This window comes from Lutra lutra, chromosome 6 (assembly GCF_902655055.1).
Source record: "Lutra lutra chromosome 6, mLutLut1.2, whole genome shotgun sequence".
In the NCBI taxonomy this organism is placed as follows: Eukaryota; Metazoa; Chordata; class Mammalia; order Carnivora; family Mustelidae; genus Lutra; species Lutra lutra.
The window spans coordinates 4579862-4601395 of record NC_062283.1 but is presented as its reverse complement, the minus strand read 5'-3'; the positions used below and the strand labels follow the sequence as shown (position 1 = coordinate 4601395).

General features: G+C 47.4%; 1 protein-coding gene across 2 annotated transcripts; it reads left to right on the top strand.

Moving 5' to 3' along the window:
• Positions 1-225: 225 nt before the first annotated feature.
• NRSN1 (neurensin 1) lies at positions 226-20284 on the top strand. 2 transcript variants are annotated; one of them, XM_047735257.1, is made up of 5 exons: positions 226-393; positions 2159-2235; positions 9432-9515; positions 9897-10094; positions 18667-20284. In XM_047735257.1, exons 4-5 carry the CDS (start codon positions 9906-9908, stop codon positions 19063-19065), a joined length of 588 nt encoding a protein of 195 aa, XP_047591213.1. In that variant the 5' UTR covers positions 226-393; positions 2159-2235; positions 9432-9515; positions 9897-9905; the 3' UTR covers positions 19066-20284. The 2 variants fall into 2 exon arrangements, with proteins under 2 accessions (XP_047591213.1, XP_047591214.1); XM_047735258.1 differs by lacking the exons at positions 226-393; positions 2159-2235 and adding an exon at positions 4899-4928.
• Positions 20285-21534: the final 1250 nt, after the last annotated feature.

The window sequence follows — 21534 nt, the reverse complement described above, 5'->3', positions numbered from 1 at the left end:
AGGACTGCAGGAGGCCAGAGCTGGCGCCCGGCGCTCCCCCAGGCCACAGCGGCCGCCACACAGCCAGCCAGCCGCCTCCTCCCGCTACCCCCCAACCCCGGGGGCGCGCGGCCGGGCGGGGACGGGGTAGGCGCAGGCGCCCGGCGGGGCCCCGCCCACGCGCCGCCCGAGCGTGCCCCGCGGACGCACGTGGCCCTTCCGGCGGCCGCCGCAGCTGCGCGGGCCTCGGGCGCGCGGGCCGCCCAGCTGTCAATCACGCGCGGGCTGAGCTCCGCACCGCGGGAGCGGCGGCGGCGGCGGCGGCGGCGGCGGCGGCGATGATGGGACCCCGGCGAGAGATCTGCGGCTAGCTGGCTGCACTTGCTCCACGGGTCAGGGGATCGGAGGGGGCAGGTAAAGCCTTGCGGAGCCCAGGGCAGGTTTTCTGTGCTCCGTTTGTCTCTCCCCACTTCTCCCGCTCCTCCCTTCCTGTCTCCTGCCTCTCTCCTCACGCGCACGTATTCCTGATCTGTTTTTCTGTGTCTGTCACACACACACACACACACACACACACACACACACACCTTACTCACTCACGTTTATTATACGTGCACGAATCTCTACAAAGATCTTGCATTTTAAAATCCGGGAACACATCCAAATTAGGGGTAGCCAACTCCATGCTTTGGTGATTTGTGGTTTGTGTTATGTAAGAACTGGGGAGGTATACAGGAAAACTTAAGAGTTTCTTTCCCGGGAGACGAGAAAAGTTACGTATTAGGTAAGAGTCAAATACGTATTGGAAGTTTGCAAAGCTGGTTTGATTTGTTTTCAAGCTGAATTTACCCCACCCCCACATACTTGCCCTCCCCATTCCTTTGCCATATTCAAAGATATGTGAGGGCTTGGATATAATCTCAGGACCTTCTTCTTTGTGTTGTTAGAGGCGTTGGGTGGGGGGTCAGAGCTGATGACCTCAAAGAAAACACAGCTGCTGTTAAACAGCTGGTGTTTACTTAATTGGTTCCTGGCTCTGAAGCAGAAATGTTTTCAGCACGTTGGAGAGATCCCGGGGCTCCAGACCAGGGCAGCCTTTGGTAAAGGGCAAGTGAGGAGTCATTTCCTTCAGAGAAAAGGGGCAAAAAGACAAAAAGAAGAGACATTTAATTGAGAGAGAGGCACGGATGGGGGCCGGGGGGGTGGGGTGAAGGCCACTTGTTTTCTTTCACTTATCCAGATCCAGGATCCTAATATAATTTGTCCCCCCCCCCCCCCCCCCCCCGCCAAATCTGCTCACATACCACCTACAAAATAAAATTTTAGGGCAAAGAAATGAGTCTTGAAGAAGGTTTTACTATGGCTCATAGAGGCTGAAACTGGAAAATACAGAAAACAGTCTGTCAAGCCTCAACTAGACTTGCTCACCTCACGTTTTTGAGGTTCTCGTCCAAATGGAACTGCTCGTCAGCAAGAATATTTAGTGACTTCTTGAAAAATATTGCCCAGTTACTATTTTATTTCACATGACTAGAGTAATGGAGGGCGCCAGTATCTCTAGAGCCAGCCCTGGGGCTTTAATTAAATCTTGCATGGGTACCTGCTTTTCTTAGGCAGACGGAAAGTAAAATGATCATGATAGGAAGAAATGGATGTAGTAGTGAAAAAATCAACCCAATGAGTAAACCATCTAAAGAACCTCAATAAGTCTAAAATGCATGTAAACAGATCGAAAATACCATGGCTATAAGATTAATTTACTTTACCGTGTAATGGAACAGGCACCAGATAGATCGATTCTGGAGTATCTAGGGAGCAAATAAAGTTTTTATTTAGAATTTTTAAAATACAGGTGTATTAGTCTAGTTGTATTACTGACTATGCAGAATATAATTATATCAAATAAGAATAGTGTTTGCATAGTATGTTATAGTTTTCAAAGCCCATTTATGTTTTCTCATTTACCCTACAAAGTCTCCTGAGAGCCCATTAAAAAGTTATGAAATATGTATACTTTTGTTAAGAACAAATAACTCCCTGCTCTTCAGCAAGAAGTCTTTTGCCCATGTTTTTGTCAACATTAAAGTGACCTCTTTACAGGTCGTAAGAATAGCTTATGAAATTCAGATTTTTATCTATATCACATTCTGCAGAGTTTTGGGGTTTTTTTTTCCTTAAATAGGTTTGAAGGACCATGTGCCGTTAAAAAAGAAAGGCCAAAGACTAAACAAGGAGAAGAGGAAGAGGAAGACTTCCAAGGTAAGACTCCATCCTTGTCATAAGCAAATTCATAAGCACCTTGTGGTTTGCACGTAGATAAAGAGGAGGTTTTAAGAGAATATGAGTTCTTTTTCTCTTCTCATTTTGATTTTGGACTTTGTATACCTTACTTTAAAAAAAACACCTTGAAGGAGTAATAAGATAATTGTGTATCATTACTCCTTTTTTAAAAATTATAAAAGTGGGGGCACCTGGGCAGCCCAGTTGGGTAAGCAGCTAACTCTTGGTTTTAGCTCAGGTCTTGATCTCAGGGTGGTGACATCGAGCGCCCTGCGTTCAGCAATATGCACGATGTGGAGTCTGCTTGAGAGTCTCTCTCCTTCTCTCCCTGCCCCTCCAACTTGTGCTCTCTCTCTCTCTCTAAAACAAACGAATCTTCAAACAAATTATGAAAGTGGCTGCATACTTACTGACTTAGATGGCATTAAAAAGCTCAAAATGCAGAGCCGCGATCTCTACCACAGCTCCAAGGAAATAAAATACCTCTGCGATGATCTTCTGGTAGTAACACATTTTCAAATTTAAGGTCATGCTTATACAATTCTAGAATACCTGATTTAAAAATGAGAGAGCTCTTAGCCAGGTTTCCTGCCTTCCTGCATCCACGCGGAGACTGAGCCCTTTTAGCAAATTGACCTTTTGGTTTGGTGTTGGATAAATGGTCTGAAGCAGCTTTGCACCTCTACCCTGCAGCCCTGGCTCTGTGGAAAAGTGGCTCTAATGGGGACTTCACTCTCATTATCTCCGAAGGATTTTATGGGAGAGAAAAGCAGTATGAAAAGATTGAGTGATATTTCAAAGAGAATAAATAGAACAGGGCCTGGGCCTGGCTTCATAACTGACTCACCCAGGAAGCCATGGGAAAGCACTAATCTTTTTTGTGCCTCAATTTTCTGCCTCTCTTCCCTCAAGGAGACCATGAAGGCAAATAATATAGAGTCGATGATGTTCTTGGAGTTTCGAGAGGCATGAAGACTTATTTACGTTTTCATGGCTAAGAACATTTTTTTAAGTACGATAAAAAAAATAATTGCCTTTATTTGACTGAGAGTCAAGTTTCCAACAAATTGGTACAATCACATATTGGTACATGCAGTGATCTTAATAGTACCTGTATGGGTTTACTTGCTTAAAGAGGAATTGTTCATGGAGAAAGGGAGGAAAAACAAAATAAGACGAAATCAGAGAGGGAGACAAACCCTAAGAGACTCTTAATCATAGGAAACAAACTGCAGGTTGCTGGGTTGGGGGGGAATGGGTGGTGGGCATTAAGGAGGGCATGGTGGAATGAGCAAGGGGGATCATATGCAACTGATGAATCACTAAATCCTACCCCTGAAACTAATAGTACACCTGTGTTAACTAAACTGAATTTAAAGAAAAAAAAAAAATTTTTTTTTTTTAAAGAGGAATTGTTCAAGGGATTCTCAGCATTTTCACTCCCTCCAGCTACGAATATCTGAGGTTTTGGATTTAGTTGGTTTTTTGTTTGTTTGTTTGTTTGTTTAAGATTTTATTTATTTACTTGACAGAGAGAGATCACGAGTGGGCAGAGAGGCAGGCGGAGGTCGGGGAGGGAAGCAGGCTCCCTGCTGAGCAGAGAGCCCAATGCGGGGCTCGATCCCAGGACCCTGAGATCATGACCTGAGCCGAAGGCAGAGGCTTAACCCACTGAGCCACCCAGGCGCCCTGTTTTTTTGTTTTTTTTGCTTTGTTTTGTTTTGTTTGTTTGTTAAGATTTATTTATACTTGGGAGGTTACGTGCACAAGTTGGGGGAAAGAGCAGAGAGAGAATCTCGGGCAGATTCCCCGCTAAGTGTGGAGCCTGAAATCATGAGGTCATGATCTGAGCCAAAACCAAGAGTTGGACGTTCAACTGAATGAGCCATGCCAGCGCCCCAGCAAATATCTGTTTTTGGTGCCCATTTTGTCTCCCTTCTTGCTTCAGCAGTGTTTCTCTTTCTAATCTAAGTGTCCACTGAGAGCAGATTGTGCCCTCCTCAGCTTTATTATCTCACATAATCTGGCCCATCATTAGTGCTGTAAAACCAAGGAAGGAAGGGAGGAATGAAAAAGGAAGGACGATCAGACCATCATCCACACCCACCCATGGACACCTTTGTGCCAAGGAGTTTCAAAGTGCTTGTCACCAGGACAGAAAGCGCCTGCCCTCAGGAAGCTTACAGTCCCTCACGTATATAGCCTTTTGGACCATGTACAAATACAGCACGTACGGAGCATCAGATGGTAACCAGCCCTATACAAAGAAACGAGTTTGGACAAGAGAAAGAGAGGGATAGAGGGCTGGCATCGAACACTCTAATTGTAGGAGACCACTCGGGAGAGTTGGGGAGGGGCGACGAGGCATGATACTCTCCTCCTGTGGGTCTCCGGAACATGGCAGGTGTGCTGGGCTGCCAAGACTGGAGGAGCCAGTTAAATGTATAACCACGAAAGGAATCGAGGTAGATACCACAGATTATAAAAAAAAAAAAAAAAGAAGAAGAAGAAAACCATGCCCAGACCCTCACTAATTAGCCTAGAATGTCCTTCGAGGAGAGTAAAAATAACTCCCTCTTCATAGATGACCAAACAGCTAGACGCTCTTGTTGCTCGGGCTCCATCATGATGCCCACGTTGGCAGCAAGGACAGAAAGTCAAACAGGAACCAGGTAGGGTATTTATAAAAGGAGTACTCACGTAAGCCCATTTAGGTACAATGCTGGAAAATATTTTCATTCTGCCCCCCTCCCCGCCGTTCATGCACTTCCTGGAACGTTAAGCCTTCTCCAGGACCCATCCCTTAACAAGAGTCACAGACAGAACATTACTGCTTCTGCAGCTGCTACTCTGGCTGTAGTTACTCCAATATGAAAGCCAGATTTCTCAGGAGACCTTGCTCACTGAGTAAATGCTGAGCCAAGCTGAAAAGCCTCTGCACATACCTTCCTGTTCTTCTCGGCCTTCGTTTGTTTTATAATAATTGCCCAGCTTTTAAAAGGGACTTTATGAAATGACATCGAGTCTCGTCTTGATGGTAACTGGAGGTGTCAATCAACCAAGCAGATTCTAAACAAATGTAACATTTTCTATGTTGGGACGAAAAGTTACTGGCTTCACTACGAGGAACTGTAACTCTGTTGTGTTTCTGTAGGTGCAGAATTTTCATTATAACCTGGTACATTTTTAAATTCCTTTCTAGTGATCATTCTCCTCTAAGAATGAATCCAGTAAGTTATGTATCTGGAAAGATGTATGGAATCTCTGAGGTCCCCAGGGGCTACAGGCATAACTCATTGTAGTGCATTTCACTTTACAGTGCATCACAAATAATGTGTTTTTTTTTACAAATTGAAGGTCTGTGACAACCGTGAGTCAAACGAGTCTATCAAGCACCATTTTTCCAACAGCATTTGTTCACGTCGTGTCTCGGGGTCACATTTTGGTAATTCCTACAGTATTTCAGACTTTTTCATTACTGCTGTGATTGTTTCAGCGATCTATGATCAGTGATCTTTGATGTTACTATTGGGATGGTTTAGCGCACCAGGAACTCTGCCCATATGAGACAGGGAACATAATCAATAAATGTTGCATGTGTTCTTTGTTTTTTCTTTTTTTTTTTTTTAAAGATTTTATTTATTTATTTGTCAGAAAGAGAGAGAGAGAGCAAGCACAGGCAGACAGAGTGGCAGGCAGAGGCAGAGGGAGAAGCAGGCTCCCCACAGAACAAGGAGCCCGATGTGGGACTCGATCCCAGGACGCTGGGATCATGACCCGAGCCAAAGGCAGCTGCTTAACCAACTGAGCCACCCAGGCGTCCCTGTTGCATGTGTTCTTACTGCTCCATCAACCAGCTGTTCCTCTGTCTCTCTCCCTCTCCTTGCCCCCCGCTCCATGCCCTGAGACACAGCAATATTGGAATTAGGACAATCAATACCTCTACAGTGGCCAATAGGAGTTCAAGTGAAAGGAAGAATTAGTTGATATGGCAAACTTCGTTGTTGTCCTATTTTAAGAAATTGCCACTGCCTCCCCACCTTTAAGTAACCACCCTCTAATCCGTCAGCACCCTCAGCACTAAGGTAGAGACCCTCCACCAGCAAAAACATTATGGCTTGTTGCAAAGTCAGATGATAGCATTTTCTAACAATGAAGTATTTTTTTAATTAATATATAATGCTATTATACCCTTAGTAGACTACAGTATAGTGTAAAAATAATATTTATATGCACTGGGCAACAAAAACAAGTCATTTGACTTGTTTTATATGATATTTGCTATATTGTGGGGGTTTAGAACCAAACCTGCCATGTCTGAGATACACTTGTACTGTTTAGGAACGTACACAATCCCGAAGTAAGTTGTGAAACAAATCCTACACAACCATTTAGTCCACTTAATACCAAGTAATTGACCTACCTAATCACTTATATGCTCTTCTAAACCAAAACTTTCATATACAATAATGATAAGGAATTGGGGACAATCTGACAATCAATGAGAGATGGGAAATCAGTAAACCCAGTTTTTTATCCAACAAAAATAACTGATTCACTCTGTAAACTCATGGCCAGAGACTGTTGGAAAACTATCTCTGGAAGTAATTCAAGGCTATCTGGCCCCACACTCTTATTTTAAGGATAATACAACTATAGGCCTGGTTGGTGAATGAGCTTACCAGCAGTGTCATGACCAATACATTGTACGTCAGGAACTAGGATTAGAACCCATTCTCTGCCCTGTGTGGTTAGCACAACGCAGGCCATGTTCTTGTGTTTTGTATACCTGGAAAAGAAAGTAAGGCTCTTTGGGATTCCTTTTCTAGCACAGATCTAGCATCACTTAAAAATCTGTTCTGACTTAGGGTTACAGCCTTCCATCACTCAGGCTCAAAAACATTTGTTTAGAACACTTCCCATCTCTTTTATGATTTGACCTGTATTTTGTTTAATGAAGTTGGACTCCTAAGTCCCAACTTATAACGCAGAAGCACTCGACCCCGTGTGCTGGAATCTAGCCGTGTGGGGAGGGTCTACACCATGTCACATGGCCAGCTCCGCATTGAGCTGTACCCTGAGCAGGAGGGACTTCAGCAGCGAAGACAACTCCTGCCATTGCTATGAGGAATTTCTTTGTGCCCCGGTCCTATTTTTGCCCTTTCTCCATGTTCAACATCTCTCTGATGTTTTATAGGACACCTGGAAATACGTGTCTGGATGACGGTCTGATTATGCAAAGTTGTGATTCAGGCCATACTCCTGCTTTCTGCATTGTTGGCGTTCATCTGCTCCCTGACTCAGGGGGTCACCTTTTAGCAGATGACTTTTTGATGCCTTGGTGTCTTCAATGACAAAGCAGAATTAGGAAAGCATGAGTCCCTTCTCTTGATCAAAAGTTTTTTCTTTTATCAATATTTACTTCCTTTTTTAAAAAATTAGCCAACATAGTTTCAGATAGTGTTCAGCCTGATTCGTCAGTAGCATATGATACCCAGTGCCCCTTGATCTAAATTTTTTTTAAATGTCTCTTTTAAGAAGCACCTTTAAAATTATTCTACTTGTGGGGGCACCTGGGTGGCTCAGTTGGTGAAGCGTCTGCCTTCAGCTCAGGTCATGATCCCAGGGTCCCTGAGCTCCCTGCTCAGTAGGGAATCTGCTTCTCCCTCTCCTTCTACCCCTCCCCCTGCTTGTGCTCTTGTTCTCTCTCTCTCTCGCTAATGTATAAATTAAAAATCTTTAAAAAAATCATTCTACGTAGACCCTTATTAATCCTCTTCACCAAAGGCATTAAATTAAAGGCACTGAAGAGATCATCCTAACACTTAAAATATGAAAACAAGGTTAACAAATGAATTTGATCCATCACAATTTGCTGTTCCAATCGGGCAAAAGTACATTCTAAAATCTTTATATTTTATGAAATAATATCCTTCTGAAATGTTTAAAAGTAAAAAAAAAGAAGAAGAAGAAGAAGAAGAAGAAGTTGTTTTTGTATTGTCTCTCCTGCTCGCTCTTCCTGGGTCATCACTCCTGGCTGCCATATCAGAAACAGGGCAGAAGGCCCTAAACGTAATACCGACCAACAGTAAAAAAGATGAGAGTATTGGTCACCATCAATGGAACCAATCTGCCTCATTTTTCTAAGATCTGGGCCATATATTTTTTTTTTTTTTGCATTTGACAACATTTTCTAACCAGAATGCCTTTTTGGCCATGAGCACCCATTACAAGATAATTTAATGGATTCACCTTGTGCCCGTGGGACAATGCTAACTCTCTGGGGCTTCAGCTTTGATTTTACCTCCTGAATTCTATCCAGCCAGACTCAGGGTCCACACAGGGGTACTTGCTGGAAGCTTGGGATAACTTCTCCCTTGTAGATAAACATCACTACATGGTTTCTGGATAAGGATTTGGAAACTGTTTCTGTCTTCTGTTAACCTAGATGACATACAGGACAAGTCCTGAGAGAATTTGGTTCAATGGGAAAATGCTCTTCTATGTTGCTCCTTGTTTTGTCATCTGGAGACCATGTCCACACAGGGAAAACCATCTGGAGGATAACTGGAAAATCTAAAAAAAAAAAAAAAAAAGTATTTCACATTCCCAGCTACATATCATATGTATCTGCTTATGTGAGGATAAGAAAAGCAAACACCAGAGAATTACTAAAAATTTCCTTACTCACCAAAATTGCTATCCCTCAGCAATTCCTTTTTTTTTTAAATATGGATTAATAACCAAATGCTTCTCTCTAAGGGTACTAATTAGGTGAAATCAAGTAGAAATTTCCATCTTAAGAAGACCGAGTCCCAAACAACCCACCCAGAACATAGTTCTATTTAACAATTCTCTGGCCTCTTGTGTATAGTAGACACTTCCTGCAACATGATGATGGTCTGTGTCTACCCTCTCCATTATGCTCTATCATTCCGCATGGACAGATGTGTCCACAAATAATGACTGAAATATTTAGGGTTAGAGTCAGTGAGGTGTAAAGTATTGCCTGAGCCATTTGTGATTAATAAACCATGACACGCACGTTGCTCAGCAGCCTTCAAACACAGATTCCGTACAACGTGACAATTAGCTAAAATGTGAGAGCAAGATCCACGAGATCTGAGAGCAAAATTGCAAACTGCTGAGGAGTAACACCCTGTATTTTCCACCAGGGAACGTGGGAAAGCATCTGAGAGGACAATCCAAGACAAATTCCATCTGTAGCAAGTGAGAGGACCTGCCTAATTCTTTAACATGTAAGTGTAAAGACTACTGGTTTCTAAGAGACTAAAGATTTCATGTGAAGACAATGAAAATCTTGGCTTCTCTGTCGCCGTTTTTCACGTGCTTCATGTTTCCCTTTTTGCATAATTTAAGTGAGCTGTGCCATTATGTCTCCTTTCATTTATGGAGAACCAGTGTCCAGTCATCGAGTGTCTGGGGGTAATTTTGCATTGAGTCAAAAAGCAGCGCAGCTTATAAGAAAGGCCGGTCTTTAAAAATGTTTTTTCTCTTAAGAAAAGAGCACTGTTCAACTAGACTAACATGACTCAGCCCAGTTCTCACCTTTAATATGCCTTTTAATCCTGAAGCCAGAGCGCGGGGCTGACTGATACCTGGGGATGTTGTCATTGCAGCTGGGAAGGATGAGTTCTTGCAGCAACATCTGTGGGTCCAAGCAGGTACAGGCAGCTACGGAGGGCGGGTACCAGCGCTACGGAGTCCGGTCCTATCTGCATCAATTCTATGAGGACTGCACCACCTCAATCTGGGAGTATGAGGATGATTTCCAGATCCAGAGATCACCTAATAGGTGGAGCTCAGCATTCTGGAAGGTAAGGAAAGAACATGTGTGTAAGACAAGAGATGGAAATGTTATCGGCTGTGGTGAATCCTGTAGCTGTGAAGAGCTGAGGGTTCTGGTCTTCTCTGTGTGCCTCCGTCTTGATGATCCTAAGGGCAGTCTTCTTCCCTTAGGAAAGGAGAACATAAACCTTGAGCTGAAGAAAGCCCCCGAACGCAGGACAATGGTTGATTTGCAGGTTGAACGTAAATAGGTATAAATGCCATCATTAATTATTATTTTTGATACGGATATTGATGGGCCGCTGAATTCACCAGCTGGGAAGCCACCCATAGGCAAAATCATATAAGCCTTCCCCCCATTAGGCTTGGTAAGCATCATTTGACATATTGCAACAATTATTAAAGAGAAATGATCAGGTATTGAGAGAGATTTGAGGCTGAGGCATAGTACGATGGTCAGCGGTGGTCAGCGTGCTATCTCTGCCTCTACCAGCCATGATCAGGAGACTATTAGCTTGAGCTTCTCCACAGCACCTCATCAGACAGCGTACTCAGTCATTCAGTGTACAATTATGAGCCCCTACTCTGTGCCGAGACGTTGCAACGCGCTAGACATTAAAGTGATGAGAAGGAAAAGCCCTTGCCTCTTGGAACCTGTAACCAATCACAGGAAACAGACCATAAATGAATAAACCACATACTAGGAAGTCAGGTGGTGACAAGCGCCGTGGAAAGAAACGCGTCTGGACAAGACGGTAGGGAGTGATGGAGCCAGGGTGTGGCAAAGGCTGTTCATAGACAGTCTTTCAGAGGAGACACCATTGGAGCAAGTGCCAGGACGAGCTGAGGGACAGGACTGTAAGACGACCTGGCTGAACATCCTTCTGGGCTGGGAAGAAAGCTCTGAAACGGGAACCAATTTTGGGTGCTTGAAAAGTAGCAAGAGTTCCAGTCTGGCTGGAGTGGAAGGAGGGGGAAGGGGTAGGACAGGTGGTGGATCCAGAAAAATAATGGGACAGAGATGATTTGTGTAGCCCCTTGTAGGTGATCATGAGGACGCTGGCTTTTTCCTGGAGAGGTATGGGGAGCCATTTTGAGCAGACGAGTGACATGAACCGACTCGTATTTTAACAGGATCATACTGACTACACCATGGAAAGTAGATTATAGGAGCACACGGGTCGAGGCAGCCAGATTATTTATGAGGCTCTGAAAGCATCCAGGCAAAAGGTGATGCTGGCTTGGATTAGGGTGGTGTTGGTAGAGATGGTGAGAAGTAGTCTGATTTAGCATAAAGTGTGAAGATCACATTGTGAGAACGTGCTGACAAGGTAGACGTGAGAGAAAGCAGAGTCGGCACGCCTCCAAGGCCTGCAGTCTGAGCTATTTACTGAATGATGTTACAGTTTTCTGGGATGGGATGGGAAACCCTGGGAGAGCAGTGGCAGGGCTGGGGAACCAAGAGTCCGAGTCTGGCTGTGCTATGCTGGAGATGTGAGTGGGGATCTCTAGCGGCGATTCGCATAATGCTTGTGAGCGTGGACTCCGCCGTCCTCAGATTACACGGCTTCAAACCTCAGCCCTTCCATTTCACAGCCTGTACCTTTGGGCAAGTTAACTGACTGTAGTGAGCCCAGTGGTGATGCTTATCATACCTACCAGGTAAAGTTGTGAGAATTAAGTAAGATGTTTCATATGTGTTCAAGGATTCAGTGTATCAGTCCCTACTATCAGAGGTCCAATGAAACATTGGATCCTGAAGTGGAAAGAAAATTTGAAATCTAGTTAATAAATAAAGTACTGGGCAACACAGTCGTTAATAGGGATGAGCCAAGACCCGCATTAATTCGATATCTTACAAGTGTCAGGTACTCCGCATTAAAATTGGTTGACCCAGCTTCCTTGCCCTGTAGAAATGTCATCTCTGATGAATCCTCACTGGCCTGGACCGATGAAATACGCAGCCAAGCTTGGCACATCTTGTATTTACCCAGTTAAGTGGGTGGTTGCTTCCCCATGTGTAAAAAAAATAAATATTTGCCTGACAGATCCGTCGTGCCAAGAGCCTGAAATGCCAGTATCGTACAGAATACTGAAAGCATTCACATGGTTCCAAGGCACAACCAAGATGAGATGTGAGAAGCTATAAATCCATCAAATGAGACTCAGGTATGGATTTCAAATAAAGAACCCACCGTTAATGACCAACCCCGGGATTCAGATTTCGGAATTCTGTCTTCCATCTGACACAAGCAAAAGTACTTGTGCTCCCATTATGCTGAACCTACTTCAGAGACTAAAAACAGGCAAAAGTCCATGGGCTCATAGAGATTATATTCCAGCAAAATCCAAATCCTAGACTCAGATCCTCATCACAAAACACAAGGCTAACATTCAGAAGCTTAGAGTCAACCTGAATCACGTAAGAACTCACTTAGAGACCCGTCCTCTACCGGGGGAGGACACTGACTGTTCTTCCGTTTCCTTCTAGGAAGGACAAGGGAATCCATTCCAGTGGGTCTTATGAAATGTTTCCTATCAGTGTAGAGAAAGGCAATGGTTGTGCCCATGTTTCTAATCATGACTCTTTTTTCTGATCTTCTTTCATTTCAAACTGCATCTGTAGGTGGTTCAAGTTACGGGCTTCCCCTTGCCCCCTTCCTAATAAAGCGGTGCTAAGGGATTGTTGGTCTCTCGCTGGAGGCTAGGACATTGCCTCTGAGCCGGCGTCAGAGCTGTGGGCGGCTTGGAGGGGCTTAGTGAGGATGGAGATTGGACTCTGATGAGCTTGAGTTAGAATCTCTGCCCGCCACGTGCATCTGGAGAGCCTGTAGCTCACGGTGCTAGTCGTTCTCTCTACAAGTGATTCTGTGTCCACTGTGTGCAGGGTCACGTGGGAGGCTTGGCTGTGAACGAGATGTGGTTGTTCACCTGTGAATTAGATACAGCCTTGACCTGAAAGAGCTGGCGAAGAAGGCAGGCATGTCCGCAGACAGCTACAATCCAGCACGATAAACGCTACTCTCAAAGGAGTCCCAGAACTTACTGGGAGCGTAGGGATTGGGGGCAGGGAGGGTCTGAGGCAGCCTGGGGAAGCAGTAGCTCCACAGAGAGATCCCCTGGGAAGAGGAGACATTGGAGGAGGGGTGGCAAGAGATGAATGGGGGAAGGTACACAAGAGCGGGATCACAGAAGACTTTGAAAGGCTTTGAAATCGGTACTTTTCCGGAACCTTCTCGCTTGAGTCCAGCAAGTGGGCAAGAAAATAAATGTAGGCTTTCTCAGGGAGGTTGTCTCATAGGTGTAAACACACACACACACAGGATTACACACACTCTCTGGACCCCACAGGTTCTACCCTCTGGCGGCCTCAGCCACACCTCCTTTATCCTAGTGCCTGTAACTCCTGGCACACGCAAGGTCCCTGTGACATGATCCCACTGACCCCCTGCCTCCCGCTGCACTGCCCATGAATCAGGCTGGCTGGGGGGGGAGGGATTTTCTTTTTGGTCTTGCACTTGACCTTAACAAGAGCTGCTGACGCTTGTTTGTGCGACAAATCACCTCAGTTGGGCAGCTATGAACTAAAGGAGCAACCCCCTTACCCCATCCATGCTCTCCTCACCTCAGAGTCACCCTCCTTCCTACCTTCTCCTCACCCATACTAGAAATCTCTCAAACGGTGTCCCCAGCCATGTGCAGGCATGAGATAAGACCGTCTCCTCCAAGCCTCTCTTAATGGGGTGTGACTCGGGCTCCCCTCTTTCCTCCCAAGACCCTCCTCCCCTCTGTCCTGATGTCTCCAGTTCCCCCGCTGAGCTAAGTCAGAGTTTAAGTATCTGTCTTAGATTTTCTTCAAAGTGTAGCTAGAGATTGCTGAGTTGGTTTTATACTAGGAATGAGAGGAGCTCTGTGACTGGGTGGATGGCAGGAGCACAGAGAAAGTGGGAAGGAAGGGAGGGAGGGAAGGGAGGGAGGAAGAGAGGAAAGGAGGAGGAAAGGGACCATTTTTAATATTTGGGGTTTGAGGAGCCTTTGGGACATTTTTGTGCACATCTTACCACTGGCTGTCAGAAGTCCAGGGCGAGAGCCCAGGAAGGAAATCCAGGCTGGAGATGGGAGTTGGAACTACAGCTGCACATGCAACCCTAGAGAGATCTTGAACAAGAGATGTGAGTCAAGGGGGAACCCTGGGAAACACCAGTAATTTGAGAACATCTGGCAAAACAGGTTGAGAGTGCCTTGTTAAAGATGCAGATGTAGAAACAGGGAAGAGTCGTGTTGGGGACAAGAGTTTTTAAGAAGACAAAAGCACTTAACATCACTGGCTGCAGAACATTCGAATGAGGTCACACTGGATTGGACAATTAGGAGGGTTTTCATGACCTTGGAGAAACCAGTTTCAGTGACACTGTAGGACTCGGCTTGAATATCAAGGATTGGATGAGTTCAAGCCGTAGCTAAAGAGAGACACAGGGCTCCGGAATAGCTTTTGAAGATGGGGACGGTTGGCTGTCTTCCCATGCTGGAGGGACCGAGCCTCCATCAGGTGGGAGACCAAGGGTGGGGTACCAGGTATCATGCCTGGGGGGCGCGTGGGCCTGGATCCCAGCTGGACATCAATGGTTGCTCCACAAAGCTCAGTGTTCCTACAAGCAGGTCAGGCCAGGTGAGTTCCATCTGCTGTCATTGCTGGCAAGGGACAGCCCTCAGAGCCCAGGTCCTGCTCAGGAGAGGTCAGAGTGGCCTTCAGGGCTGATGACGAAGAAGCATCCCGCTTCCGTCCTGCTGCTCCTTCCCCTGCATGTTACCTCAAAACCAGACGGCTCCTTTCACCTTCAGCTCCCTCAGCTCCGCGCCTTCCGTGTCCTTCCCCCCACACTGGCTCTCACTCCCAGCGGTCATTACCATGCCCTCTGTGGGGACAGCCACCCAGCTCCTGCCGGCAGCCCTCCTTTTTTGGAGCAAACGGAGGTATGTTCCGACCTCGTCGGCTCACACAGAGGTGATGACGGGGATGCTGGTCTGAGTCACAGCCGGAGCCGGCTGGCAGCCTGCATCACTACGGTTTCTGGAATCCGGGTTCTCCTCCCTGTCCTAGCCCCCTTTCCAGCAGCAGGTGCTGGATTCTCACACATCGTCCCCACAACAAGGATGCCATCAGAAGTCACCGTCCTCGCTGCGGCCTGTAAGGTTTGTCCCAGCGGAGGCGCCCTTCGCTCTCGGCATTGGGCCGGCCCAACCACCAGCCATCCCAGGGGCTCCACCAGGCCCCAGGGGGCCCTCTCCCTGCGGGGTCCCAGCTCTCTGCATGGACCCACACCGGGTTGTCTGCGCTCTCAGACCCTTAAGGAGCCCTGTGTTGCATTTTTTCAAACTCTATTTAATAGAGCCCTCTTTCTCTTAGGCCAAGGACCACTTCAACTTAGACCGTTTTTACGGCTCTGTATGGCATCACTCCCCAAATCTTCATTCCTTTCCATTCTCCAAGATGGTACCAGGGTTAGGCTGATGCATCCCAGCATCCCGTCTCGCCTGGCCTCTGTCCCGTGCTCCGTGGAGATGGCATCCTTCAGATCCCACGCGTGCCCCTCCACTCTCGCCCTCCTGTGCCCTCCCAGACATGTCACCGTGTTCCAGGTCCTCTCTGGGCATGGGGCTCGGAGCGCCTCTTTAAACTTGCATGGAGGGCTCCTTCTGGACCCTGGGAGTGGGCTCTCTGTTGCCGCCCTCCCCTCCAGAGACGGCAGGCCCCCCTCAGATACCCCTGTTCAACAAGGGCAAAGGGAGAAGGCTCAGGGAGGCCAGCCCCTTTCCAGTTCTTGAAGTGAGCAGGAGTTCTGCCATCTGCAAGGCACCGTTTGCCTTTTAGCTTCCAAGGGAGGTTCCAAGAGTGGATTTTCATCTCTACATCACGGCTCAGCGGAGGAGCAGGCTGCTCCCGGATTTGGTCACCTGGCTCCGCCAGCAGCGGTCTGGCGGTTAAGTTCGACGGTTAGAATGTTTACGGAGTGTAAGGCGGGAACGAAAAATGTGGAGAGCAGGGCAGGACTAGCAGACACGGGGCGCTGGCCTCTGTCACTCTTCAGAACCTCAGAAACGACGATGGCTACACTTACAGTCCTCAGCTTTTGAAAACGAGTGCCAGTCCTTGAGGAAGAAGGGGATTCAGTGACATAGGAAGCATGTCAGCGTGGATATTAATGTTCATTTAGCTCGCGCATTCAGAATTTTCCAGCGTGACTCATTTTTTTAAGTTACAAATAATGGTTAGGCTCTGGGGATGAATTTGCCACTATTTTCAGAAACATAGAGAAAGCCATCCAAAACGTGATTTTTTTTTTTTTTACAACCCAACTTTTCCTATGGTACTTGAGTCTCATGTAGAAAAGGTTCTGTTCTTTTCAGAAGACTTTATATTGACTGTTTTTTTCAGTTTCTATATAATATTACATAATAGAAATTTGTCCCTCCATGGTGACTAAAACTCTGTGGTAATTTAAAAAAATAATAATAGCACATAAATAATTGGTGAAGTACCATGGGAGGATAAAAGGGGAGCATGAGGCTTGGTGATCACCCCACCTGGGTTAGAGCCTGGTCGCGCCAGCTGCTGGCTACAGGACCCTGAACGATGCTTCTCCCACCCCACTGGCCTCCTATCTCCTCCAGGTGAAATGTAGATAAAAACACCTCCTTGGGGCGCCTGAGTGGCTCAGTGGGTTAAGGCCTCTGCCTTCGGCTCAGGTCATGATCTCAGGGTCCTGGGATCAAGCCCTGCATCGGGATCTCTGCTCAGCGGGGAGCCTGCTTCCTCCTCTCTGCCTGTCTCTCTGCTTACTTGTGATCTCTGTCTGTCAGATAAATAAATAAAATCTTTAAAAAAAAAAAAACCTCCTTTTCGTAAGAAGCTGCAGAGGATCAAGGGAAAAAACATAGCGAACCCTATGCCTAGGCCGTGAACTTGAACTCAGTAATACCAGCTCTCTGATGGACTTGGGAACACGTTTTCCTCCTATTATCCCAATCTTCTTTATTACTGCATTACCCTAAAACTTAATAAATAAATATGCTTTAAATTCAAAACTCAAATAGAGAGGTGCTGTGCATTTGGTTTTTTTCCCAATGTTGTTACACTCACTAAAGCAATTAGGGACAGGAGGAAATGTATTTAAATGTATTTAGAAAATAAATAACTGTATTAGCTGACCTTCAAGTACTCAGATTGTTCTAGTGCTGTTGCCGGTGTAGCATCATTTCACAAGAGGCGCTCTCCAGATGGATGTAGTGACAGCTACTTGTTACAGTGGTGGCTTCACCAGGTGCCGGGCTCTGTTTTCGAGCTTGGCCTCGCTTGGTCCTCTCTGCCACTCCAGTTATCGCTTAGCCTTTTATAAAGGGGGAAATGAACAAAGAAAGTGTTTAGGCAACTTTCCTTCTGTGACTGAAGTACTCGTTGGCAGTGCCAGAAGCCATGCCCAAATCTGTCCGTTCCAAACCACCGCAGGGTGGACATCCCCCTCCTGCTTCAGCATGTTACCCTGTATCCAAACTGAGCTAATGCAGTTTCTCTGCCACTTGCTCGCCAGCGTCTGTCCTTGGGCCAGTGACCCACCCTCCTTGAGGGGAAATTTCCTGACCTGTAAACTAGTGATTATGGTGCCCGCCCAGCACCTTGGGGGAAGAGGTGGGTACTTACGCGGATTGCCCGTGTCCTCCACCCACGTCACCGGGAACATACGTGCAGGTTGGACAAGTTGAGCTGATACCTCGTCGCAGGGAGAGGTGTGACACCACAGGGTGTTCTGGGGAATTTCAGTATGAGTGTGAGGAAGGATGTGTTACGGGACGTGGGCTTTGGGTGGGTGAAGGGTCTGTGGGAGCTGGAGTTGGCTCTCGATCATCACAGCCCATTCTATGATCGGACAATAAGTAAATGGTAAATCTGACCCACAGGGAGGGACAGACCAGGGTAAGACTGAAGCTGTCCTGGGTAAAGCAGGAGCCACTGTTCATATTACCAGGGATGGGGGGAGTGGGAAGGGAGGCTGTGGATGGTTGGTGCTTGGCACAATGACCCTGTTTGTCGTCTGTGCTTAGACAGAATGATGAAACGGACTTGTTTCGTGTCCCTCCGTGATGGACACAGAGCAAGCCCATCTGATGCGGACGTTCTGTGTCACAGGTTATATCCATAGGGGGATGCTGCGGCCTCCCTGTGAGCTCCAGGCCAGCTTTTCAGAGCACCAGGGCCTAGTGGAGAGGCAGGGCTCTTCCCGGGAGCAAGATTGCTTCACTGTTGCCCACAGACTCAAGGGGACAACTCAGACCGAAGGTGATGGGGCCGCTGCAAAGCTTTTTGCTTTGAGAAAGCTCAAAGGAAACCATTAAGGCAGTGTTGGCTTGTCTGGTTGGCATTAAAACTAGAAAGTGCCTCCTTTCACCTTCTGTTATCGTTAGGAAATGGTATAGGGTTTGCATGCCAAATTTGGGGTGCAGGGGAATATTAACTGCTCCCAGAAGCCAGGTCCTGCTCTGGGGAGCTCAGGAGAGCCCAGGCGATGAGCTTACCCTGTCCTGCCTCCCTGTGTCTTTGCCCAGGTCGGACTCATCTCCGGCACAGTCTTCGTGGTTCTTGGACTGACTGTCCTGGCAGTGGGCTTTCTGGTGCCCCCCAAAATCGAAGCGTTTGGCGAAGCCGACTTCGTGGTGGTGGACACACAGGCCATGCAATTTAACGGGGCCCTCGACGCGTGCAAGCTGGCAGGAGCCATTCTCTTCTGCCTTGGGGGCATGACCATGGCAGGGTGCCTGCTGACGTCTGTGTTTGTGAAAAGCTACTCCAAAGAGGAAAAGCTTCTTCAGCAGAAGTTTAAAGAGCGCATCGCCGACATCAAGGTCCACAGCCAGCCCGTTACAAAAGTCCCGGGCCCAGGGGAAACAAAGATTCCCGTCACTCTGTCTAGGGTGCAGAATGTCCAGCCTGTTTCGGCAACCTGAGACACCTCCCACCCCAGTCCCCCCTCTCTGATCACATGCAGTGTTAACAAGGAGCAGGGCCAGGTTTGGAGATGACAGGGCTTGGGCTTTGGCTGGCCCCAGCCCGGGGCTCGTCTGCGCGCAGAGCGGTGCGGGAGCTCACATCGGCTGGGCTTGGGGTCTTGGGAGGAGGTGACATCCCTGGAGACCTGTGCATAGGCACCACACTGCTTCAGGGGGGCTCGTGTGCCCATGGGGCACCCTCGGGAGCTCCCCTCTCAAATATCGTGACTGTCCGTCATTCCCCCACGTTCCTGGAGAGCGCCCAGCAGTTTAGACCAGGTGACCAGTGGCTAACGTGGTGTGTTTTATTTTCTAATGTCGGTTTCCTGATTTTTCTTGTGTGGTGCTGTGTCTGTTCCTGTCTCACTACGTGTAAGATATTGTCATGTGTGTTCATAGAAAAGTCGAGTTCCTTGATATTGACCCAAACGTTCGTCTTCTAACTCTCTCTTCACATGAGGTCGCTGAGAATGGGTACAAATTTATCGGAGTTCTCCACCAATCTTTTTTTTTTTTTTTTGGTTTGGTTTGGTTCTCCAGTGTTTTCATTTGAAAAGCTAACATTGCCAACTTTAGAAACTTGGGGAAGAAATGAACTTTAGGAGTTTCTATGCAGCCTCCGAGAGCCGGGGAATGAGAAGCTACTACCCTCTAGCTGTGTGACCTTGGGGGTTTGTTTAACCTGCCCCGGCCTCAGTGTCCCCATCGATGCGACAGAGATCCTGGACTATGGTGTCTGAGATTCCTCTTTTGCCGCATGTCATCGTGTCTCCCGGGGGCCATGCCTGCGATGTCCCTGGGGCTCTCACCTCGGTGGGACTGTTTGAGATCTGGACTCCCAGAAAAATCTCTGAATCAGCAGCTACTCACGTTTCAATATCCAGCCCCAGCAGTTTATACAGTGCTGTCGTGTTTTTATAAAGACTAAAGTAAGCCATCCTCAAATAAGAAACCCGTGAGTAGATACTAACCTTAAAAAGGGTTTTCTTCCTCAAATAAGAGGTTTGATTCTCCAGCAAGATGCTCATCTCACCCCTACGCACTTTTACTTAATCTGTGGACTTAAACTGGACTGAGGAGAACATGACCTTGGTCTTCTCTCAGAAATCGTGCCACCTTCGAGTCCTGTCTCTCCTCTCTTTCCTCCCTCACTGGATAAATAAAATATGTGCCCAAACAGAACGTAAGTTGCCATGTCATTCCTTCGCTGTGACTGTTTTCTCTTCAAGGAACGAGTCTCCATCCTGAGGCTGGGCGGGCCAGCTCTCGGGTTTCCCTGGCGAAACGGAAGAACAGAGCAAGCAATTAGCCCTTCTGGTGTGCACCGTTACGCACGGCCCAGCGGGGACCACGGGGCCCATCAGCACCCTCAACAGGGATCAGGGGCCAGGTAGGGGAGAACAGCAATAATCATGGGACCTAATATATACTGAGGGGAAATCAGCCTCATCCTGGACACAGCCAGCATTGTGTACGAACACTTGTCTGTGTCTGTTATAACTGGTTTACACACCTGTTTCTTCCATTAGCAGCTGGACTGTTAGCTGTTTGGGTGGCAGCGACCACATCTTAATGAGGGCAAACCCTCAAAAGTGCATCTGGAAAAGCTGTGTGCTGCTATGACATGGGCACTTAAAACAACTATTGCAGATTTACTTAGAGCCAGGCATGAGAGAAGCAAAGAGATAATTGGTAGAGGCACTAAAATTTCTGACCTAACGAGAGAGAGAGAGAGAGAGTGTGTGTGTGTGTGTGTACAGGGGATCTCGTGGACAGAACTAAGACCAGAGTATGGATACGGGTGCCTCAAAACAAAGCTCTCCTCAACCCAACGCTTTGGACTGGGGGAGCCCAGTCTAGTGGCTGGCTCGCCATTACAATCTCTAAAACCAGAAGCCAAGAGGGAGTGTGGCAGGTGGGGAGAACTGGACCAAGGCCACTCTAGCTAAAGCAGCCCAGGACCCGGGGCGGGGGAGGGGGGGTGGGGGAGCACCTGGGCCAAGGCCACCAAGCTTCACAACTCCAAGGGGATCAGAACCTTCCAGAGTGGCACAACATGCCAGACTAGAGGATGAGGCAGAGTCATGGCCGAGGGCAAGGTTTCCTGCAGAGGCCAGGATGGGGCCAGTGGAGGAAGGGAAGCTTGAGGCCCACAGAGGACGGTTCCGAGCAGCCAAGGGTGGGCAAGCAGAGGGCGTGGGCCAGATGTGAACATGAGGACGAGGACAGCGGGCGCTCTGGGCCCCGAAGCATCAGGCACCTCGGTCTTCTTCCCAGGCTCCACCTCCAGTCCCCGCCCTGCAGTCTGGTCCAGAGGAGACGCTCCCTGGTTACTGTCCTCGCCTTCTGAGAACGAGAAGGTGTCAGCCGGAAACAATGAGCTCCTTACTGCCATGTTTTACTTGCCCAACTTACTCTCTGCTCCGA

Excerpts from the sequence above, each read along its gene's own strand:
- NRSN1 (XM_047735257.1), top strand. The coding sequence starts at position 9,906 with ATGAGTTCTTGCAGCAACATCTGTGGGTCCAAGCAGGTACAGGCAGCT. Across the intron at positions 10,095-18,666 it reads GGAGCTCAGCATTCTGGAAG|GTCGGACTCATCTCCGGCAC; the intron begins GTAAGGAAAGAA and ends GTCTTTGCCCAG.